The 22,817-nt window shown below is 38.0% G+C and overlaps 1 protein-coding gene across 5 annotated transcripts in view; it reads left to right on the forward strand.

Annotated features, from left to right (window-relative positions):
* The window catches only part of MBD5 (methyl-CpG binding domain protein 5), a 157,977-nt gene that overhangs the window by 112,246 nt on the left and 22,914 nt on the right, over positions 1-22,817 (forward strand). For 4 of the 5 annotated variants that reach the window (XM_088146532.1, XM_088146531.1, XM_088146533.1 and 1 more), the window contains 5 exons: positions 497-677; positions 4,178-6,325; positions 10,404-11,435; positions 13,337-13,545; positions 17,098-18,303. In XM_088146532.1, coding sequence (XP_088002658.1) covers positions 497-677; positions 4,178-6,325; positions 10,404-11,435; positions 13,337-13,545; positions 17,098-18,303 — 4,776 coding nt within the window. The remainder of the gene's footprint in view (positions 1-496; positions 678-4,177; positions 6,326-10,403; positions 11,436-13,336; positions 13,546-17,097; positions 18,304-22,817) is intronic. The other variant, XM_088146534.1, reaches the window with a different exon arrangement.

The raw sequence follows: 22,817 nt of genomic DNA on the forward strand, positions 1-22,817 counted from the left end.
TTTGGATTGGTTGGGTTTTTTGGAGGGCAGAAGAATTGTTGTAATGCTTTAAGCCAATCTTCTCCAATCTGGACAACTTCCAGATGTAAGAAATTAAATTTTCAAAATTCTCCCCATCTAAACTGAGGAGGGAATTCTGAGAATTGATATCCCTATATCTGAAGTGCTGAACTTGGGGGAGACTACAATAGTCCTGTTCTAAAGCTTTAAAATATTGAAATAATCCTTAAAACAGCAGAATATCATACCACAGATTTGCCAACACTGAGTCAAGTGGGTCTCTAAGATCTAGAATAAAGGGTTCATGAACCATATACCAGCTACAAGTTGGTTTCCCTACTCTAGAAGGGCAGATCTTTAAAAAAAAAAAGTCCCTTAGCATATTTTATCTGATGGGCCAGTTTTTGAAGAAATTGAAGGAAGTTTCTGGAGCTGTTGTATCTGTGATCTTAATTAGAAATATTATCTAACATTATGATTCCAACGTTATTTTAAGGTATTTAATTTTGATCCTGGAGTTGCTGTAACACAAAGAACAGCAGAAGATGTTAAAGCAGATGAAGATGTCACTAAGCTATGCATCCATAAACGGAAAATTATTGCTGTGGCTACACTTCATAAAAGCATGGAAGCACCGCATCCCTCATTGGTTCTAACTAGTCCTGGTGGTGGAACAAGTGAGTTCTGTTTCTCATTAACAGGGAACAAGAAAATTCAATACTGATATGCATGTCTTTATGAGTAATGAGGAACATTAAAAATCTATAAAGATAGTTATTGATACTAAAATACAAATTGCTTCTTTTTATATATGTATGTCCATCTATTTATGAGTTCCAAGAGGCAATCAAAACTTTGAGCCATGTGAGCCTCTTGTTTTAATCCATTCATTTTTTTTAATTAATTAATTTATTTATTGAATTTATACACCACCCATCTCACTGTATAAGTGACTTTAGGTGGCTTACAAATAAAAAAGTGAGAAAAAAACTATAAAGTTTTACATTTCCTTCCACTTCAAGGTGGAATTCAAAATATGCTTACCAGCTTTATCTGCAAAGGATCCCTGGTTCACTCTCTAGTATTTCAGTTATAGATAGCTATTCTAGGTAATACTTTTTTTGTAAGGTGCATAAAAATCTTTTTTTGTTTTTGCTAGTATGAGCATGAGCTGTTGTATTAGATAAACGGGGTCTGCATCAGTAAAAATATTTAGTAGGTAAATCAGTGTAACAGTCCCATATCTTAGCAAAATGCTACAATTCTGGGCATTTACTATGCCTGGGAAGTAGCTATGCTATCAGTGTTCTATGAGTATCTGTGCTTTGCTAATACCTGCACTGGGCATTTGATATCAAGGGCCTTAAAGCAACTATTTTAACTTCTCCCATCCAAGAAAATTCACTATCAGTAAAAGTTGGAGAGGAGCTGTTCCAAGAAAACAGAAGCTGAACTTCCACTTGGTGGATCTACAACCTTCTTACTTTCATCTAATCATAGTTATTTAGAATAAAGTAGGAGGATGGAAGCAAATGTCAAGGTTGCTATTGTATAACCCCAGAAAAAGACAGACCTGTTTTAAAGAGTTACAGGCAGGTGCTACATTTGCACCCTGGCATCCTAAAGTATCTTTGTAGTATAGTCTGAAACATGCACAGGCCTAGTAAATCAAACTAATCTTTATTACAGTAATAGACCAACATAAAACGCAGGGAAGGAATATTGTCACTAATAGATGGAATAGGAGCATTAAAAATTATATAAAAACAGTAAAATATATCAGGTTGAGCATAAATATGATAAACTACAAGTCCATAAGCTGCTAGGTTATAAAATGCTTTATGGTGGCAAACTATAGGCATACTGAGACTAAACTATAAGGTTGGGTGCTAAGTATGACGTAGAAATTATCATCCAGCAAATGTTGAGTGTAGCTGCACAGAACCTGGCAACACAATGTGTTGTGGCAGGATTAATGTCTAAAAGCAGCAAGGTAATGTAAAATTGTCTCATATGCCCTGAATACCTATCTAGAAAAGATAGGAAATTGGGATGAATACCACTGCATGACAAGTGCTGCTGTTTCTACAAACCCTAGAACTATAATGTCACAAGGGCATTGCCATTGCCATTCTGAGAAGGGAGTCCTCTTGTGTCATGTCTTAAGCACAGCTGAATGGAGAGGGTATCATTGCATTAAAGTAAAGACCTTTCTATGTTTTGGGACTTCCAGCTATGATAAGTATGCCATAGGGGAGGATAAAGAAGTTTGGGGGCCTAAGTCAAACTGTTGTGCCCTGTTTGATGAAAGCTTTGGCCTAATCATAACCCATGCCAAGTAGAAGAGATGAACAAAAGTTCAAGGACAAGATAAGTCACAACTGCTCATTTCCAAATGAATTGGAAGTCATTCCTCATGTATAGGGGAGAAAGTCCAAGGGGGAAGAGAGATAAAGCCAATAGGTAAGTATGGCCATCCACATTCTAGCCTCCACTTTCATGAGGCCTGTCTCCAGTTGCAGGGTGGTATTGGAGACACAGTTAGGGAATTAAAGGCCTGTTTCTAAGAAGTTTGTACATGCTCCAGTGAGGCAAAATTAAAAAGGGGACCCAACTGAGCATCATGGAGAAGATGTGCCACCCTAGTCGTAGTTCAGGACTACATCCAATTTTATATTTGCCTCCCTCTCCCTGCATATCTCTTAAGAACAATTGTAAGGTGAATAGAGAATACTGTTATGTCATTAGATATTTATTTTATTTATTTATTTATATTTCAAATTTGTCACCGCCCATCTCACTGTGGGGTGACTCTGGGCGGTTTACAGTAAAAATAGAATAAATATTGATTAAAATAGATAAATATTAATTAATTAAAGCATGTTAAAAACACCCTTCTTTATAGTTCCAAGAGGCAGGTGTAAGTTAGGTGTTAATAAACTCAGGGAGCATCGTCAAGGTGCCAGCCATCCCCAGGATCGATTGTATCTTTCCTCACCCCAGGCAAGTTGGCAGAGCCAAATTTTCAATTCCCTCTGAAAAATTGGGAGGGTAGGGGCCCACCTCACCTCTGGGAGGAGAGTATTCCATAGGGCGGGGGCAACAGCAGAGAAGGCTCTCCTCCTAGGACCCGCCAGTTGACATTCTCTCACTGACAGGATCCGCAACATGCCTTCTGTGCCAGACCGGGTGGGATGGGTCGATGTAATGGGGGTGAGACAGTCCCTCAGGTAACCTGGACCCATGCCATGTAGAGCTTTAAAGGTGATAACCAACACCTTGAATTGGACCCGGAAACAAACTGGATCCCAATGCAGCTCCTGCAGCAAAGGTTTTACATGTGCCCTCCTTGGGGCACCCATGATTGCCCACGCAGCCGCATTTTGAATACACTTCAAGGGTAGCCCCATGTAGACCGCATTGCAATAGTCTAAATGAGAGAGGACCAGGGGGTGAGTGACAGACTGGAGGGACTCCTGATCAAGGAAGGGGCGTAACTGGCGCACAACACAAAGTTGCGCAAAGGTCCTCCTGGCCACAACTCCCACCAGATAGACAATTGAGTACAACCTTAAATGTACGTAGTATGTAAAGGAAACCAATTTTTGGTGCTGGTGGAATCTAATATGGAGCCAATTTTGAGTAGTTTAGCTCTCACCTGAACAGTATTTTGCTTAGACTAAAAAGTCATATGAGTGGTTTCATATATAAAAGTAGACCCACATTTTTAATTTTGTTTTTTATATTGAATAGGGGGAGTTATTTGATGTTTCTAACTGAATTGCACAGTTGACTGTGCTTAGGCTTAGAAATCTAATTAATTGATAATATTACCTAGTTCCTACCACACTGAATGTTCCAGTTGTCTACCATAGATAGCATAGCAGTGCTACGGAGATGAAGCAACAGTTTTCTCAGTTTGCTGTTTGCTACAGTAGCATAGGGCAACCTTCCCTGAATTGGCCACCATCAGAATTTATGGGCTTCAATCCCAGGATGGCCATTGCTGAGACTTTGGGAATTGAAAACCATACATTTACACAGGTCTAGATGGGAAATGCTGGCATAGGGAGTAAAGTATACAGTATAGGGATATCTATTAGAATTCCTGGTTAAAATAGTTTAATTTTATTATACTATTAGTTGTAAAATAGTAATTCTTATGTATTTTAAATAGGTGTAAGTCCAATAGTACCTTCACGAGCGGCAACTCCAAGATCGGTGAGGAATAAATCACATGAAGGAATTACTAATTCTGTGATGCCAGAATGTAAAACTCCTTTCAAGTTGATGATGGGAGCCTCAAATGCCATGGGTAGGTTATATGTGCAAGAGATGACTGCAAGCCAACAAGAACTTCATTCTGTCTATCCTAGACAGAGATTGGGCAATAATGAACATGGGCAGAAGTCGCCGTATCGTGGCAGTCATGGAGGAATGCCCAGTCCAGCTTCATCAGGCTCACAAATATATGGAGATGGTTCAATCTCACCTAGGACAGATCCACTTGGAAGTCCAGATATTTTCACAAGGAATAATTCCAATTTTCATGGAGCACCCAATTCTAGTCCTGTTCACATGAACAGAACCCCTCTCTCCCCGCCCTCAGTAATGTTACATGGTTCTCCTGTGCAGTCATCTTGTGCAATGGCTGGAAGAACTAATATACCTCTTTCTCCAACTCTGACCACCAAAAGTCCAGTAATGAAAAAAACCATGTGTAATTTTTCAGCTAATATAGAAATGTCACGAGCAGTGTTTCACCACAAACCACCTCAAGGCCCACCGCCGCCACCACTACCACCACCACCACCACCTTCTTCATGTACGCTTCAGAAAAAGCCATTAACATCAGAGAAGGATCCACTTGGCATTCTTGACCCCATTCCCAGCAAGCCCATGAATCAAAATCCTGTTATAATTAATCCAAGTACTTACCATTCAAATGTCCACTCTCAGGTACCTGTGATGAATGTAAGCATGCCTCCAGCTGTTGTTCCTTTACCAAGTAATCTCCCTTTGCCAACTGTAAAACCTGGTCACACAAACCATGGAAGCCACATGCAAAGAGTTCAGCATTCTGCTTCAACTTCTCTCTCACCCTCACCAGTAACATCACCAGTTCATATGATGGGATCTGGAATTGGAAGGATTGAGGCTTCACCCCAAAGATCACGCTCTTCTTCCACATCATCAGATCATGGAAATTTCATGATACCAGTAGGACCACAGTCATCTTGTACTAATATTAAAGTTCCCCCTCGATCACCAAGATCAACAATAGGATCTCCTAGACCATCTATGCCATCAAGCCCTTCTATGAAGATAGACGGATTCCACCAATATAAGGACATTCCTAACTCATTGATTGCTGGAATGAGTAATGTATTAAATCCTTTGGGCAATGCAGCTTTTCCACCTGCACCTACTGGAAGTGGGTCCATGAAAAGTCAACCTGGCTTGCTGGGAATGCCTTTAAATCAGATCTTGAATCAGCACAATGCTGCCTCTTTTCCAGCTAGTAGTTTACTCTCAGCAGCAGCCAAAGCACAGCTAGCAAATCAAAATAAACTTGCTGGTAACAATAATAATAGCAGTAGCAATTCTGGAATAGTTGCCAGCAGTAGCAGCAGTGATGGACATAGCACTTTAAACACCATGTTTCCACCTACTGCCAATATGCTTCTACCAACTAATGAAGGGCAGAGTGGTCGAGCAGCACTACGAGATAAACTTATGTCTCAACAAAAAGATCCTTTGAGGAAAAGGAAACCCCCAACCACTACAGTGTTGAGTTTGCTTAGGCAGTCTCAGTTGGACAGCTCTGGAGTTCCAAAATCTGGGCCTGATTTGATAAGAAAGCAGAACCAAGGTTCATTTCCCATTACATCTATGTCTCAGTTACTTCAGTCCATGAGCTGTCAAAATTCTCATATGAGCAGCAATAGTTCTTCTAGTTGTGGGAGCTCAAATACTGTTTTGCCTTGCTCTGCTAACCAACTACATTTTACAGACACTACTATGACCTCTAGCACTCTTCAGAATTCACTGGCACAGGATTTACCTTTAAGAGGGGAAAGTATGCACTGCCCGAATTCAAACACTAATTTTGGCCATTGCACTAGTCCTGGCCCAAATAACCATCTTGCAGGCTTAATAAATCAGATGCAGTCTACTGGAAATTGTGGGGTGCTCAGTCAGTCTGGAATGACTTTAGGAAATTCATTACATCTGAACCCAGCTCAGCCACGAATCCAAGCACCTTCCACAAAAGTGATACCAAACAGCATTGTGAACAGTTGCAATCAAACAAGTCCTGAATCAGGTATGTTGCCTTTTGAAAAGGTTTTTCTGAATTTTTTTGAATTATGGTATTCCTTGTCTTTTAATGTATTTCGCTGGGTATCTTCAAGAAGAAAGCACTAATATTTCTTTATCTCGTCAAGAAGACGACATTAACGTAACTTGAACCTGGGATATAATTTAAGTACAAATCAAAATTGGAATTTTATCAATGTAATTAGAGCTTTATAACAGATTCTATTTCCTTCTAAAAGTTTGCGTGCATTTCTGGGTATTGCTGTTTTCTGTGATCCGTATGTATTTTTTTCAAATAGATGCATACCGTTTGGAGCAAGATAATATACCAAATATATCCATAAACTAACAAAATACATTGGTATAAATGTAGATGTAAAATGGAGTTGAGATACATAGGTAGTACATTTCAATTGTTGTGCAGCTCTGCATAGTCACATTAATTCTTACTGTTTTGCTTCCAGATAAGGCATGTTTATTAGCTATTTAGTTACTAGCCATTGTAATGGCGACTTATGTTATAAGAAGGACTGGTGACTTCCTAAATGGTAATTTATTCCTATGGATTTCTTGAGGCTTTGTCTTAAGCACAAACATCCCTGACTTACATAACCATTCTGTTTTAGAAAGCTTTGCATAAGCTGTTTTTTGGATAGGATAGATATTCATCCTTACAGCACACTACTTTACATTGCATGTGTAATGCAAATTTTTATGCACTCTGAAATTTTTAGATGTATAGTCAAGTTTATGTAAGTTAGGTTTTACATAACCTGGGAAGTATCTGTATTATCTTTCTATGGATCTTCTATTAAGTAGTTCAGAGGCGAGAGATAGAAAAAATGTATGTAAGATATTGGTATTAATATTAATTTTTCAAACTCAGAACATCTGCTTTATGCAGCCAATTTGCATTAGCATAATTAGAACTGGTTGAACTTGGTCACATTAGAAATAGAATATTTGAGCTGACTGGAAATTATTTAGTTCAATAATAGCAAGAGATTTCTTCAGTTAAGTGGCATTACTACAGATATGCCTGAAGGCTGGATAGGACTTCATGTAGGAGGCAGTGATCATTCTTCTAGCCTGCTCAGTCAGTTATCTTTTGATGATCTTAAAAATAGCACTGATTCAATCATAGCTTTGAAATTATCGGTATTACAATTATTTAATAATCTATATAAAAGAATATTTGAGCTCAAAGTCAAGATATTACTAGGGCCCATAAGACCAGTAGGAAAACCTGAGAACTAAGGAAGATGTTGGTTCTTCCCAAGACACTAATCAGAAGCTGCTTTCCAGATCTCCCACATGGAAAACACAGCTAGTTTACTGATTACATTCAGTTTAGAAGAATAATACGTTTCCTTGGGGATAACTGTTCCCATAGAGTCATTGCAGAATTGGGATTAAAGCATTAAATTCACATTACTAGAGGCTTTCTTGGCCATTTTATATCAAAATATGATTCATTTGCTGGAGCTATGATTTATTGAAAGGCATCTTGGGCAATGGTCCCAAGATTTATAAAATAAGTTATAATATAAAATAAATAGCTTTCTGTCATCATAATTTAGTAATAATATTGCTAATAAACTTTCCTTACAACACATTTTTATGAACAGTTGCAGATATCTGACCAAAAGTATTAGCTTATTCCAGGTACTAATGAATGACAAGAAATCTAATCTGAAAAGTTTTTGGAAATTATAGTTTACTTGAGTGAAAATTCAGAAATGCATTCAGCAGAACAATAGAAATTATTACCATTTGTCTTCACCAATTACGTAAATCTGTTTTATATTTCATTCTAAACTGCTTTAAGAAAACGTACCTTTTTGTAGATTGGGGAGTTGGGAAATAATAGTAAAGTTTAGATGTATCTTTTCTGTTGAGATTTTGATCAGGATATTAGCATTGAATGGAAGCGCATTGGATAACACTTTCACTCCACCTTTTCCTATTCCAGATAATATGTGCAGGAATGTGTCAGTGTGTTCACTTACTTAACCTTTCCCCGGAAGGTATCAACCTCACTGGGTTTTTAAATCTTTTTTTCTTGGATTAATTGGATTTAATTTTTTTTAATAATAGTCCCCTTCCCCCAATTGGAATTTGATTTATGCAGAGAATTAAATTTTGTCTGACGTCAGCTTCATTTTTCCATAGCTATTTCCCTAAAATTGTGGAATAGCATAAAACTATGATGGGTGCTTTCTTCACTCAGCAGTATGCCAATTTTTATTAGCAAATAAAACAATACACTGCTGACACAAAATTAACCTCCATTTTTTTCATATTTACATTTTCATATATAGCAAACTTACTGTTCTATGTTAATGCAAAGAATTGCCTTTCAAAACCATTTTTATTAGGGTCTATGTTCACTTTCTCAGTAAACAACAGTTATTTTCCATTGTAAGAGGAGAACCATGTTAGTCTATGGTAGCCAAAATTCAGGAATCTGGTAGCATCCTTGTTGACCAACAAATTTAATAAAAAGGCATAAACTCTCATAAGTTGCAGCTTACTTTGTCAGATATATATGCACAAAAGCTTGTCTTTTAATAAAATTTATTAGTCAGAAAAGATGCTACCCCATTCTGATTTTCCATGTCATTTCCAAGGCTATAGGCTAGAATGAGTTGTACAAAAATAAAAGCAGGAGATATCTATTGATCAGTCTGTTGATTTATCTGTGTCTGCTTGTCCGTCTGTCTCAGAGGCCAAAGACAACACTTCCATATTGCTTCTGTGAAACTACGCGCCATGACTATGAAGTCATCAGGAGTCGAGTTCAACTCAGGAGGCTACTTTAGCCTTTACATTACATTATAAAGTCTTCTTGAGGCTGATTTTTGGAATCCGCATTTATTAATATTATCAGTATTATTTAATACAGCAATATTTTCAAAATTTAATATATTTAAATAAATAAATAAAAATATTGAAAATGTCATGGCTATGTGGACTGTTAGCAATGGTCTGTTAACAAGATTTAACATAATTTTGCAGTATTCATGTAATGTGTTGTGGTTGAAAGTTATGTTTACATACAGAAAGGTTAAGCTCAGATCTATGTTCTCTCCAAAGTTGTGGGCGATTACTTCTCAGTCTTATCAACGCTGTAGAATTATAGTAAAGACAAAATGGGATAGAACCATTTACAGTGTCTTGAGCTTACTAAAAGAAGGGTAGTATATTAATGCAATTAAAATTTTAAAAATTCTATACTGAAATAACTTACATGGGATTTTCAGAGAGATCTACTAGTAAGCAGAGAGGACTGACTTGTGTTCTTCTTACTCTTTTTTCATAGTCTTGGAAGCTTTTACATCCTTTTAAATTTGACCTAAATGATACATAGTCTTCATTATATTCTAGATGGATAAAACCACATGGTGGCAGTCTTGAGAGAAGAATTCATTTGCTCTGGGCTCTAGCCCTCCCCTCTTATCTTTTCATACTCTTTTTTATCATTAGTATTTAAATGTAGTACATCTTCTAGAACAGAACTTAGTGTTTGCCCCAAACAAACAAATGTAATAAATAGTACATTAATGCAAAATATTTCTCATGTATTGTTTCTTAGAACTGTATTGGATGTAATTAGTTACATACTCAATTTTTTAAAGTATTAGGTGATTTTTTTAAAAAAGCATTAGGTATCCTTTAGTATTAGTCAAAAACCCCTCTTCAGTGTTGTCTTTAATTAGTAGAAGATAGCCCCAAATCATCTGAGTAGTACAGCTAAATCCATAGAGCAGAAATAGATATACTACTATTCCTTAAATGTTTTGGATATGATTTTGATGACACCTGACATTGGTTATGCTGTCTGGGAATTGTAGTCCAGTGTGTCTATGCTATATTGTGTGCTACCAAGTATGCTATCTGTTGTCTTTTAAAAAGATATGGCACTTCAGGATGCTTTAGTACAATTAATTTTGGCTTGAATTTGTATAATTGTTTCTTGTAACTATGGCAGATTTTTGTTATAAGGTTAATGTTCCTTCTTAAGAGTCCCAAATATAGCTAAACTCTTAAAGTGATTTTAATTAATATTTACTTTTCAATTTCAGGAAGGACAGGTCCACCATCATCTACAGCTGTGGCTGGTACCTGTCAACCTGGCATCACCAAGACAACATCTGTTCTTCAAGATGGTGTCATTGTCACAACTGCAGCTGGAACTCCACTACATAGCCAACTCCCTCTTGGGAATGACTTTCCTTTTGTTGGTCATGAGCACACCCTGCATTTTCCACAGAACAGCGCTTCAAACAACAGTCTTCCGCACTCTTTGAATCCTAACCTCTTTAGTTCGCTACCTATCTCTTTGCCAGTGAATCAGCAACACCTCCTAAACCAGAATCTATTAAATATACTTCAGCCTTCAACAGGAGAAGGCAAGTCTGAGGTCAACCTCAATCCTTTAGGTTTTCTCAACCCAAATGTAAATGCTGCTTTAGCTTTGCTCTCCAGTGAAGTGGATGGGCAGGTGCTGCAACCTGTTCATTTTCAGCTGCTAGCAGCTCTTCTTCAGAACCAAGCCCAAACATCTGCCATGTTCCCTTTAGCATCTTTCAATCTATCCATCTCAGATTTGTTACAGCAACAGCAAAACAATTCTGTGCCCTCAGTAACACAGATGACAGCCCCACTACCAGATCAATTGCTTAGCAGTCAGTCAGATACCAACAGAGCTGAGACCCTGTTAACCAACCCCCTGGGAAACTCTTTCCCAAGCTTTTCAAGCACAGGCACTGCTTCAAATCCCCTGCTCCTCCCAGCTGTCACTGGGGCCTCAGGATTCATGACCTTGAATCCCCAGCTGTTGGGAGGTGTTCTGAACTCTACATCGGGCAGCACTGCTAATCATCCAGAGGTTTCCATAGCAATCTCTTCCCAGGCTACCACTGGCACAGCCACTACATCATCAGCAGTGGCAGCACTGTCTGTCTCAACCCTTGGTGGGACAGCAGTGGTGTCAATGGCAGAAACATTGCTGAGCATATCTAATAATGCTGGGAATACATCTGGTCCAGCTAAACTCAACAATAACTCTGTGGTGCCACAGCTACTTAACCCTCTACTGGGGACAGGTCTACTTGGTAAGTTAAATATTTTCATAGATTTTAAAAAGGAAAAATGGTGGTGGGGGGAACTTCTATTTTCTACTTTTTTAAGGAAAACAAATTCCATTTCATTGCACTTCTTTTTCCTAAAAGGTTTATGCTGTGTTAATCTGTTTGACCATTCCAGTGAAAGACCACAAATAAAATTCAGAGCAAATGTTAAATAGTATTTTAAAACCTTTTGTTTAGAAAGTTTGATGTTATCTAAATTCAGTCAGCCAATTGGAATGGATTTTATATTTTTCAAAACTCATAATGCACAGTTGCTTCTTTGGGATGCAGCATTTTATTTAAAATATCCAAGGCATCACAGGGTTAGTATGAGTAGCTGTGCAATGGATGAAAAAATTCCATGTCCATAGAATTTAAAATATCCCAGTGTAGCTAATCCCTAAATTCCATTGCAGAAATATATAAAGCAGACCAGATTCAAGGTAATAGGCTACCTTTGATTTTACATTCATGCTGTCATGCTTTTTGGTTTTTCATTTTTATATAGCTTAGAAACTACCAGTTTCTAAATAAGCTGTTTTCCAATTCACATATTTAAAGCTGCAGTCCTGTATATATTCAGTAGGATATAACATTTAAGGATTATATTATAACTCTGGGAAAGTATTGTACTCATCCAACAAATTCAGGAGCATGATTTGTGTATGAGGATTTTCACATTTGTTGGAAAACCATTCATTGGAATACAACGATATAATGGACAATTTAATTGTATGAACTGGGCTAAGAATCTGCCAAATTCTTGAATTTCCTTTAGGAATATTCCTGAATATTTTGTGTCTGTGCATGTTGAGCTGATGGATTTCATAAATAAACCAAAGGAAAAAAGTTAGATAAAAACAGCATTTCTGTAAACACAGGTCCAACATATTAATAACTCATAATAAAAAAAATGAATTAGTGTCAGCATATATAAATACCAGAGTATTTATTTTAACTATAATCTGCATAGTCTTGCATTCCACAATGACCAGTAATAAAGGGTTATGCTAGAACTTCCAAGTCCTGCCCCCCCCACCTTCATATCCCTTGAAAAGCCAGTCCTATTTTGTAAAAACTTTTGATCCAGCTCTTAAGATTCTGCTTAAATATGCATGTGTGTACATGTTTGTTCAATCTATATTTACTTACTTACTTACTTACTTATTTTCTGGCTTTTGTAGGTTATTTTTCATGATTTTAGTGAATTCAAAGAAGTTTTAAAATAGATATACAGATATAATAGGTATATATATACAGATATAGATGTACAGATATGCTACAGATATACAGATACGATATAAAAAATTGTTACAAAGAGAGGGCTACAAGTTTGTATTAATAAATTGTGAAATATGTTTTTTTAAAAATATTGTGAAAGTTATTAGTAATTAAAGGAACAGATTTCTTGATGAAATTGTGAATAAGTTTCATAAAAATTAGATAGCATTAGACATACTATACCCTGGTCGAGCTCACAGAAAATGGTAAGGCAGAATGTTTAGCCATAGTTTATTCAACAAGCTGTAGTGCCTACTTTGCACAAAACATTAAACTACACTGGATGTGTTCAAACATCACACTAAGCCAAAAATACAAGTAAAACACATTATGCTTAGCAAGCCTATATCTTACTATATATAAATTCATGGGAAGGAGAATCCAGAGTTAGAATTTATTGTAGGCAGACTTCAGGTGGTTGTAATAGCAAAGAAAAAGAAAGAAAAAAAGTTGTTCTGTAACCACCAAAGTTCAGTAAAAAGCTGCAGGGAAAAATATTTCATTCTGTATCTTTGCTACTAAATGGTAAAACATGGCTTGGACAAAATATATGCTTATCCTAGGGAGAATTGCTGAATTAAATATTCATGTCTTTGGAATTGCAGGTGATGTGTCCTCGATAAACACTACTCTTAATAACCATCAGCTAACTCATCTACAGTCATTGTTCAGCAACAATCAAATGTTTCCATCCAATCAGCAACAGCAGCTTCTCCAAGGTTATCAGAATCTCCAAGGTTTCCAAGGACAGCCTCCCATTCCTGGGCCTCCTAACAACCCAAATCCTATGGCTTGTCTGTTCCAGAATTTTCAGGTAGAAGTTGGTTTGTGTCTCAGGGATCCATGAAAAAATAATACAAATGACTATTATGTTTTAATATTTACTGGGATTTTATCATAAAGCAACTCTTTGGATTCCATTTTATCATGCCAGTACTATGCATCCACGGGTGGTTCTAAAAACGTTCCACTGTGAACATGTCTGTTTCAGGCATTAAAATGAAAGCAATGGCATTATTTTCCAAAAGGGAGACAGAGAAATAAAATTGAATAAATGTTGGAACCTGGTAGTATATTCCTTATATTTAAGTGCTGAAGTTGTAAATGCATGTTTACAAAAACCTTGCTCACTCAGACAATGCTAACTTCCTTTGAGTGGAAATAGGCTATCAATTGTACTGCACCATATAAAGGTTTTACATATACTTTGTATTATTTTATTAAAGTATTGCTGATTCAAAACCTAGGAGAGAATTAATGTAGACAACAACAAGAAAAGCTTTGTTCAGAACAATAAATAGAATACATTGTTTTACTAGTTTGCAAAAATAATTGCCTTCAGTCTATTTTTCTTCCCAGCATTTTATTCTATGCTGCTCTCTCAATATATTTATTTCATTAGATATGAATTATGCATATATTTAAACTAGTCATTGTTTAATTATTAACCATTTATTTCTGAGCTAAATTCAGTGTACTGGGTTTAAGCTTTAAACCCTAACTATTTGGAATCATATTTTGGAAGGAACTCCTAAACTTCTTTGAGGATAGTGGAAACCTGTGACTAGCCTCAAAAGGCATGCTCCCAACCTGCAGTTACACAATTTGTATTAGCAGGTAATACAAGATCTTTTCGACCTGGGCCCTGCATTTTTTTAACTCCCATTTTTGATAACTAAAAGGCAATTTATAAATAATGTCAATGAATACATAAATAGATGTTTGACAGCAGAAGAGAGAAAGCTGCCATCTTGTTCTGTTCTTTCTTTATCTGTCTCTCTCTCTACACAAACACACACACACACACACATGCATACTCAGAAGTTCAGCTGACAAGCAGATGATAAAATATTCAAAACAAAGCTTTGGGTTAAGAAGAAGCAATTCTGAAATCTTTGCTTGAGGCCACAGATTTTTATACCACTGAAGAAAAATGTAGACCACAGTTGGGAGAAGGAAGTTGGTATTAATAATAATAGTACCTTCATCATTGTCATCTTCAGAAATAAATGTAAAAAGATGAGTTCACAACTGTAAATTGTAATAAAAAATGGGGACAAATGGAAGCACAAGCTATGAACGTGCTTGTTAAGGAACAGGAGGGAAATACAAAGCATCTCTTCCTGGGATCACATGGAAGCTGCAGAGGTGTAGGAATCTTTTCTGTGATCCTAGGAAGACATACAGTGGGGCAAAAAAGTATTTAGTCAGCCACCAATTGTGCAAGTTCTCCCACTTAAAAAGATGAGAGAGGCCTGTAATTTTCATCATAGGTATACCTCAACTATGAGAGACAAAATGAGGAAAAAAATCCAGAAAATCACATTGTCTGATTTTTAAAGAATTTATTTGCAAATCATGGTGGAAAATAAGTATTTGGTCACCTACAAACAAGCAAGATGTCTGGCTCTCACAGACCTGTAACTACTTCTTTAAGAGGCTCCTCTGTCCTCCACTCGTTACCTGTAGTAATGGCACCTGTTTGACCTTGCTATCAGTATAAAAGACACCTCTCCACAACCTCAAACAGTCACACTCTGAACTCCACTATGGCCAAGACCAAAGAGCTGTTGAAGGACACCAGAAACAAAATTGTAGACCTGCACCAGTCTGGGAAGACTGAATCTGCAATAGGCAAGCAGCTTGGTGTGAAGAAATCAACTGTGGGAGCAATAATTAGAAAATGGAAGACATACAAGACCACTGATAATCTCCCTTGATCTGGGGCTCCATGCAAGATCTCACCCTGTGGGGTCAAAATGATCACAAGAATGGTGAGCAAAAATCCCAGAATGACATGGGGGGAGCTAGTGAATGACCTGCAGAGAGCTGGGACCAAAGTAACAAAGGCTACCATCAGTAACACTATGTCACCAGGGACTCAAATCCTGCAGTGCCAGACGTGTCCCCCTGCTTAAGCCAGTACATGTCCGGGCCCGTCTGAAGTTTGCTAGAGAGTATTTGGATGATCCAGAAGAGGATTGGGAGAATGTCATATGGTCAGATGAAACCGAAGTAGAATGTTTTGGTCTAAACTCAACTTGTCGTGTTTGGAGGAGAGAGAATGCTGAGTTGCATCCAAAGAACACCATACCTACTGTGAAGCATGGGGGTGGAAACATCATGCTTTGGGGCTGTTTTTCTGCAAAGGGACCAGGACAACTGATCCGTGTAAAGGAAAGAATGAATGGGGCCATGTATCGTGAGATTTTGAGTGAACACCTCCTTCCATCAGCAAGGGCATTGAAGATGAAACGTGGCTGGGTCTTTCAGCATGACAATGATCCCAAACACACCGCCCGGGCAACGAAGGAGTGGCTTCGTAAGAAGCATTTCAAGGTCCTGGAGTGGCCTAGCCAGTCTCCAGATCTGAACCCCATGGAAAACCTTTGGAGGGAGTTGAAAGTCTGTGTTCCCCAGCGACAGCCCCAAAACATCACTGCTTTAGAGAGGAGATCTGCATGGAGGAATAGGCCAAAATACCAGCAACAGTGTCTGAAAACCTTGTGAAGACTTACAGAAAACATTTGACCTCTGTCATTGCCAACAAAGGATATATAACAAAGTATTGAGATGAACTTTTGATATTGACCAAATACTTATTTTCCACCATGATTTGCAAATAAATTCTTTAAAAATCAGACAATGTGATTTTCTGGATTTTTTTCCCCATTTTGTCTCTCATAGTTGAGGTATACCTATGATGAAAATTACAGGCCTCTCTCATCTTTTTAAGTGGGAGAACTTGCACAATTGGTGGCTGACTAAATACTTTTTTGCCCCACTGTAGTTGCTTTAAAGAGTTGCACAGAAGTGCTATGCTTGTGCTCTTGTGTTCTTCAACACACCTGCTTTCATTTATTTCTGGTATGCAAAATGGAGCAGTTTATCCCTGAAATGTACGTTTTCCCCCAGAATGTGCTGATCTAAGTTTACATTTTTCAAAGTATATCATCCAAACCATAAAGTATATTTTTTCCAGAGGAAAAAGAATGTTCCAAATTTCTCTGAGCTAATGAACCAATTGATATAGGGAGGGGCAGGTATCAAATGAAAGCAACAAGAAAAATATATTTAATTGAAGTTCAAATTTAGCATTCCATTGATGGATCATACTTGTATAGTCACGAAATATATCCTACGATCTATTTAAGGTGTACAGTGCAAGAAAACTTGAGTGAATATTGTAGATCACCTGGGATAGTGTTACTTTTAATTGTATACTTCCTTTGTAGATATATGTTTGATAATGAATGAGTACTCCATAATTGCTTCAGCCACTGTTTTTAAATGTTAGCAGCTTTCCTTGTCTAAAGCAGCCTTTAAAGGCTCCATCTAATTTCTTTTTTCCCTATGATTTTTAAAGGTGAGAATGCAGGAAGAGACTGCTTTTCTGAACAAGAGAATTATCTCTCAAATAGGGATGCCACCAGTCCCTGAAAGCTCCAGTGCAGCAATTCCTTCTTTTCAAGATACTGTATGCAATTTACAACAAAGGACAGAACCATCTGTAGGACAACAGGCAAAGGACATCAGCTTAACTGCCCAGAGTGATGGTTCAGTTGATGCCATCTACAAAGCAGTGGTAGATGCTGCAGGCAAGGGGATGCAAGTAGTCATCACTACCGCAGTTAACAGTACAACACAAATGAGCCCTATTCCAGCTCTGAGTGCCATGAGTGCCTTTACAGCCTCAATTGGTGATCCATTAAATCTTTCCAGTGCTGTCAGTGCAGTAATACATGGAAGAAATATTGGCATTTCTGATCATGAAGATAGGGCAAGGAATACTAGGGGGACGCGATTATTGAAGAATTCAGAACACCTTAAAAATTCCAGTGATGGGGATAGTTTGGAATATTACAAACCAACAGGTTGCAACACACCCAAAAAACAGTGGGAAGGGGAACAAAGCCCTGGAGGGGAAATGAATCGATGGAAATGTGAGGAGGTTTTAGATCATTCATCCCATATCCTCAGCAGTCCTTGCCATGAAAGATCCAACAATATTTCCACATTGCCATTAGGCCAAGGCAAGCAACATCCAGTATTATTACCCCAGCGAAATTGTCACAGCGATAAGATGTTGGAGGAGAACTTCAGATATAGCAATTACAAAAGAACTATGATGAGTTTTAAAGAGAGACTAGAGAACACTGTGGAACGATGTGCACACATAAATGGAAACAGGCCTCAACAGAGCAGAGGGTTTGGAGAGCTGCTGAATCCTTCTAAGCAAGACCTAGGAGTGGAAGAACAGTCTCCAAGTTCCTCCAATAGTTTTGAAAGTTCTCTGATTAAAGACTACATCCATTATAATGGAGACTTTAATGCCAAAAGCATTAATGGGTGTGTGCCTAGTCCTTCAGATGCTAAAAGCATTAGTAGCGAAGATGACCTAAGGAATCCTGATTCCCCTTCTTCAAATGAGTTGATACATTACAGACCAAGGACGTTTAACGTTGGGGACTTGGTCTGGAGCCAAATTAAAGGACTGTCTTCTTGGCCTGGTAAATTAGTGAGAGAAGATGACGTTCACAACTCATGTCAACAAAACACTGAAGATGGGAAGGTATATTTATGCATATGTATACATATATTTATATATTAACAAAGGTATGACATAATCAAGATTTGTGGTAAACTTAAAAAAAAGAAGAAAAGGTATTGATTGCATCTTTCAGTTTGTATCCCTATCTCTTGTCTATAATTCTTAAAAGGTATTATTGTTTTGTATTAGAACTTGTTAGCCTTAAGGATAGATTAGACATGGGACCATTTTTTTTTTTAAAAAAATGTAAAATACAGGATTAACATGTATTCTATTTAAATAGAAATGGCTCTCCATTCTGTAGGCTGAAATCAGGTTATGGTATTTTGATGCAGTTTGAATATACTGTTATGTGTATATGTAATTTTTATTTTATTTTTCTAAATCAAATATTTAGGAATTCATTACTTTTATTATTATAAATGTAAATGTTGCAATGACTGACATGAAAAAACTGGACTTTCAGAAAGGACTGTCTCACCTATTAGAAACTATCTTATTCAGAAGGCAGGACAGACCCTTTTCAAAATGCCCCTGCTGTCAGAAGCCTGCTTTTCTGTTACATGGGAGAAGACCTTTTTCAGCATTGCTCCCAGACAATGGAATACACTCCTTTTGGAAGTTGCATTTGGCCCCATCTCTCTCCCTCTGGAGCCATGATCTTTTAAATCTGAGATAAAATAAATCAAACTATCCTAACCAGAGTAAAGAATATTCCCTAAGTTAAACTCAACCTTTGATGCAGTCACCCAGAACTTTAATAGCAGGAAAGCCATACCAAATTGTTTTTTCTCTTGAACAGCTTAAAACTGTGGATCAAGACACACTCTATGGTCACTAAAGAGAATAGGACAAAAACTGCCTTCGCAAGGCAAATCATTTCTACTCTGGCTGTAATGTTTAACATATGCACCCTGTGAATTCCTACTATGACCATGGGGCTTGTAACCAAGGGGCAGACTTTACTTTTAGAAATTGAGAACCCTCAAGATTGTCTAATGAAGCAGAGAATAGGAGTGATTATCATGATTATCATGATTATCATGATCACTTCCACAAAATCTATAACAGACCACGACAGACCACTTGTTTTCAGTAAATATTGAGGATACCTAGCGAGGTTAATAATAAAATGTATTTATTGATTACATAAATTTGTATGCCACACAATTTATTTTAGATTTTAGGCTTTCTACAGTCAACAAAATAAAATACAGATTAAAAACATAATAACTGAACATTATCTCACCCCCAAACCACCAGGTACAATGCAACAGCTGCTTCCAATCAAATGGCATCCCCTGTAGTGAAGATACTGTTTTAGCTTTATTCCAAATGTCAGTAGGGAGGAGGCCAATCTGACTTTGGGAAGGTAGGCTATTTCAGAGTGAGGGGCTGTGACCAAAAAGTCCGTCTTCTAAGCCCTCCCCATTCTCCTCCCAAAGGGAGGGGATCTGTAGCATGCCCTTTCAGCCCAAATGTTTGGGATGGGTAGATTCATTCTACATTAGACAGTCCCAAAGGTAGTGAAGACCAAAGCCATAAAAGGCTTTATTAGGTAATAATTAGCACTTTAAATTGGATTGCGAAGCCTACTGGCAACCAGCACAGCTTCTGGAAATTGGTCTTATTCTACTAAATTCTACTTTAGGGTCAGTATATGGACTGCTACATTCTGTACCAGCTGCAACTTCCAAATTGCCTTCAAAGATAGTCCCATGTACAGTGAATTGCAGTAATCTAAGAGAAAGTTGATAATGGCATGAGTTTCTGCTACCAGAGTCTGATGATCTAGGAAGTGCTGCAGTAGATGCACCAGCTGAAGTTGGGAAAGGGTCATCATGGTCATGGCTTCCAGCTGCTGATCTAGAAAGAGATACAAAGCTAGGAGGACCTTAGATTGCAAACTTGTTCCTTCAGTGGTAGTTGCACCCATCCAAAACTTGAGCACTCCTAGAATAATAAGTCTTTTGCACTAATAGTAGTTTTATCTTGTTGGGATTGATCTTGAGGCTGTTCCCTCCCAGCCTTCAGAGTTAAGATTTCCATAGCCTCATCTATACAGGCTGAGGTGGAAATGTAAAACTGGGTATCATCATCATCATCATCATCATCATCCTGATGTACTGTACAAATTGATGGATTTTGGTCCTGCTGCAAGTCATCCACAAGAGCAGCCATACCATTTCTGTCCCATGACCAGGCCTGAACCTAGACTGAAAGACACTGAGATAATCCAATTCATCTAGGGCCCTTTGTAATTGTTGTCCCAGTACCTTCTCAGCAACCTTCCCCCAAAGGGGAAATTGTGACAGAGCAATAGTTGTCCAAAATAGCTGGGTCAAGGGATGGCCTTTTGAGAAGGGATGTACCACTGTCTCTTTCAGAGCTAGGGGTATCACTCTATTCCTCAAAGAGCCATTCACTGCTACCCTGTACCCAGCCTCTCATTCCCTCCCTGCCAGCTTGAACCAAGACAGTTATGGATGTAGCCTACATGTGATGGAGCCCATTGCACAGAGAATACTGTTCAGTTCCTCAGAAGTCACACATTCAAGTAAATCCCTGATAACTTTAAAAAACATTACCCCTGTGATCTCAACAGGTTTTGCCAGGTTAGCATGTATTTCCCAGCAAATGTGTAATTTTGTTTACAAAGCACCTTAATAAAAAGGTTGCAGCAGCCTGAAGAAAAAACTTCCAAACCACTTCTACCTTACAGTGAGTAGGTAAGGACAGCAGTCTTTGAACATAATAATTATAGAGATATATAGACACTTTGTTGCCCTTACTGCCACACTGTAGGCACAAACATGAGCTCTAACCCTTCTTCAGTCATATTCACTCTTTGTCTTTCACTAATGTCATTCTACATGTCTATTCTGATGCTTCATCTCCCAGAATTCCTCAGTAAACCAAATAGGCCTCCTGGATCTGCATACTGGGAGAGGCAACTCAGGGGCAATCCTGCTGAGTACTTTTGCAGTCTTCAGAAATCAACAGGGCACCCCATCGAACTGCCCACCTGATTACCAGGAAACTCACCAAGCATCTGCTGGAACCTATCTGGGTGTATAAAGCATCTTAATTAATTCTTCCTTCTATGGAGGTTGGTGGTCCCAGTTGACCTTATGCTGACCAGAAAGTAATCTGTTTATGACAATGACTGATGGAGATGTCCCCCATCTTCAGATTGCAATCTAACTGCTCTAAAGTTAGATTGCAGGTATGTGGCCTCTTGTATGCATCAGGGCCATGGTTGTCACAGTGGCCATGAAATCTTGAGCCAACCCAAGGCCTGAAGGTTGAAATACTCTGGCATCAAAAGCTGGGGGGAAACAATAAGAGCCCAGCTATCCAAGAAGCTTGGGCAGGAATGCTGATGAGCAGCAGGAAGGAGAGACACCACCAGCAACCTTAGCTATCTCTGGTACTAAACTTCAAATAGAGGGCCTCGTGCCCAGTTGGCTGCAGGGTAGTGTATCTGAACACCATCAAGTTCTGCCAAAGGAAAATTGCCACTCCCCCCTATCCCCAAACCCGGAGTCAAGGTTGATGCAGTACCTCAAGCCTGGCAAGGGAGATCTCAGAGAGAGGCTCCCCTCTATCTTTGCCCAAGCAGGTCTTGGTTATATACACAAGGTTCACTCTATTTTTATTACAGAGAAATCTGGAATTAAGCAACAACAATTTGAAGCCAGGGCCAGCAACAATCCACCACCTAAGTCCAGAGAAGAGGGGACTGGCACCATTTTTTTTCCATTCCCCATCCCCGTAACTGTCTATTGAGTGCCTCCCATCATATTTCCCTCTATCACAATTTCTATCCTTTCTCTGCTCTTACAACTCTGGCCAGTTGCTCCTTAAATACAGTCATCTTAATGCAGTCATTATCTCTGAGACCAAGGAGACAGAAAAGCATTTATCAGACTCTCAATCTAGGTTCCTAATTTCACTTTATTAGTTAGCCCACCACTCAGTTTTTTAAAAGTTGTTTTAAGGTTGATAGTATTACTATATCATAATTGTAATTGAAGCTAAATCACTGTACCTCCACTTCAACCTGAATCCTTAATCAACCTCCAATTTCAGACTCTTTAGGATAATCCTCATTAATATTTCCCCCATAAAGACTTTCTTTACATCTTCATTAGTGAAATGCTTTCCCTCTTTTTTTATATGTATAATTTTTATTGGAGACTTTTTTTATGAAGTTAAATGCTACAGAAAAATTAAAAAAAGAATATAGAAAAGCGAAAAAGGGGAAGGGAGGGAGGGAGGGAGGGAGGGTAAACAGTATAGATCCAGAAAAAAGAAATACTTAAAGAAGCAACTTCTGATCTTCTTTGCAGCAGTTACAAACATAGTTAATACTGTTTCTGCTCTCCCAAATTACATAACATAGTTCCCTTCTTCCCGTATACAGCCCTTTTCAATCAGTAAATTCAAAAATCACTAGTTTATTTTTTATCCATTTTCAGCAAAAAGTCCATGAAGGGTTTCCAGTCTTTTATAAAAGTAGCGATTGCTCCTTC

This window comes from Python bivittatus, unplaced genomic scaffold (assembly GCF_059951505.1).
Source record: "Python bivittatus isolate LINGU-HERP-01145 unplaced genomic scaffold, Pbiv_v1 ctg000480_np1212, whole genome shotgun sequence".
Lineage (NCBI taxonomy): Eukaryota > Metazoa > Chordata > Lepidosauria > Squamata > Pythonidae > Python > Python bivittatus.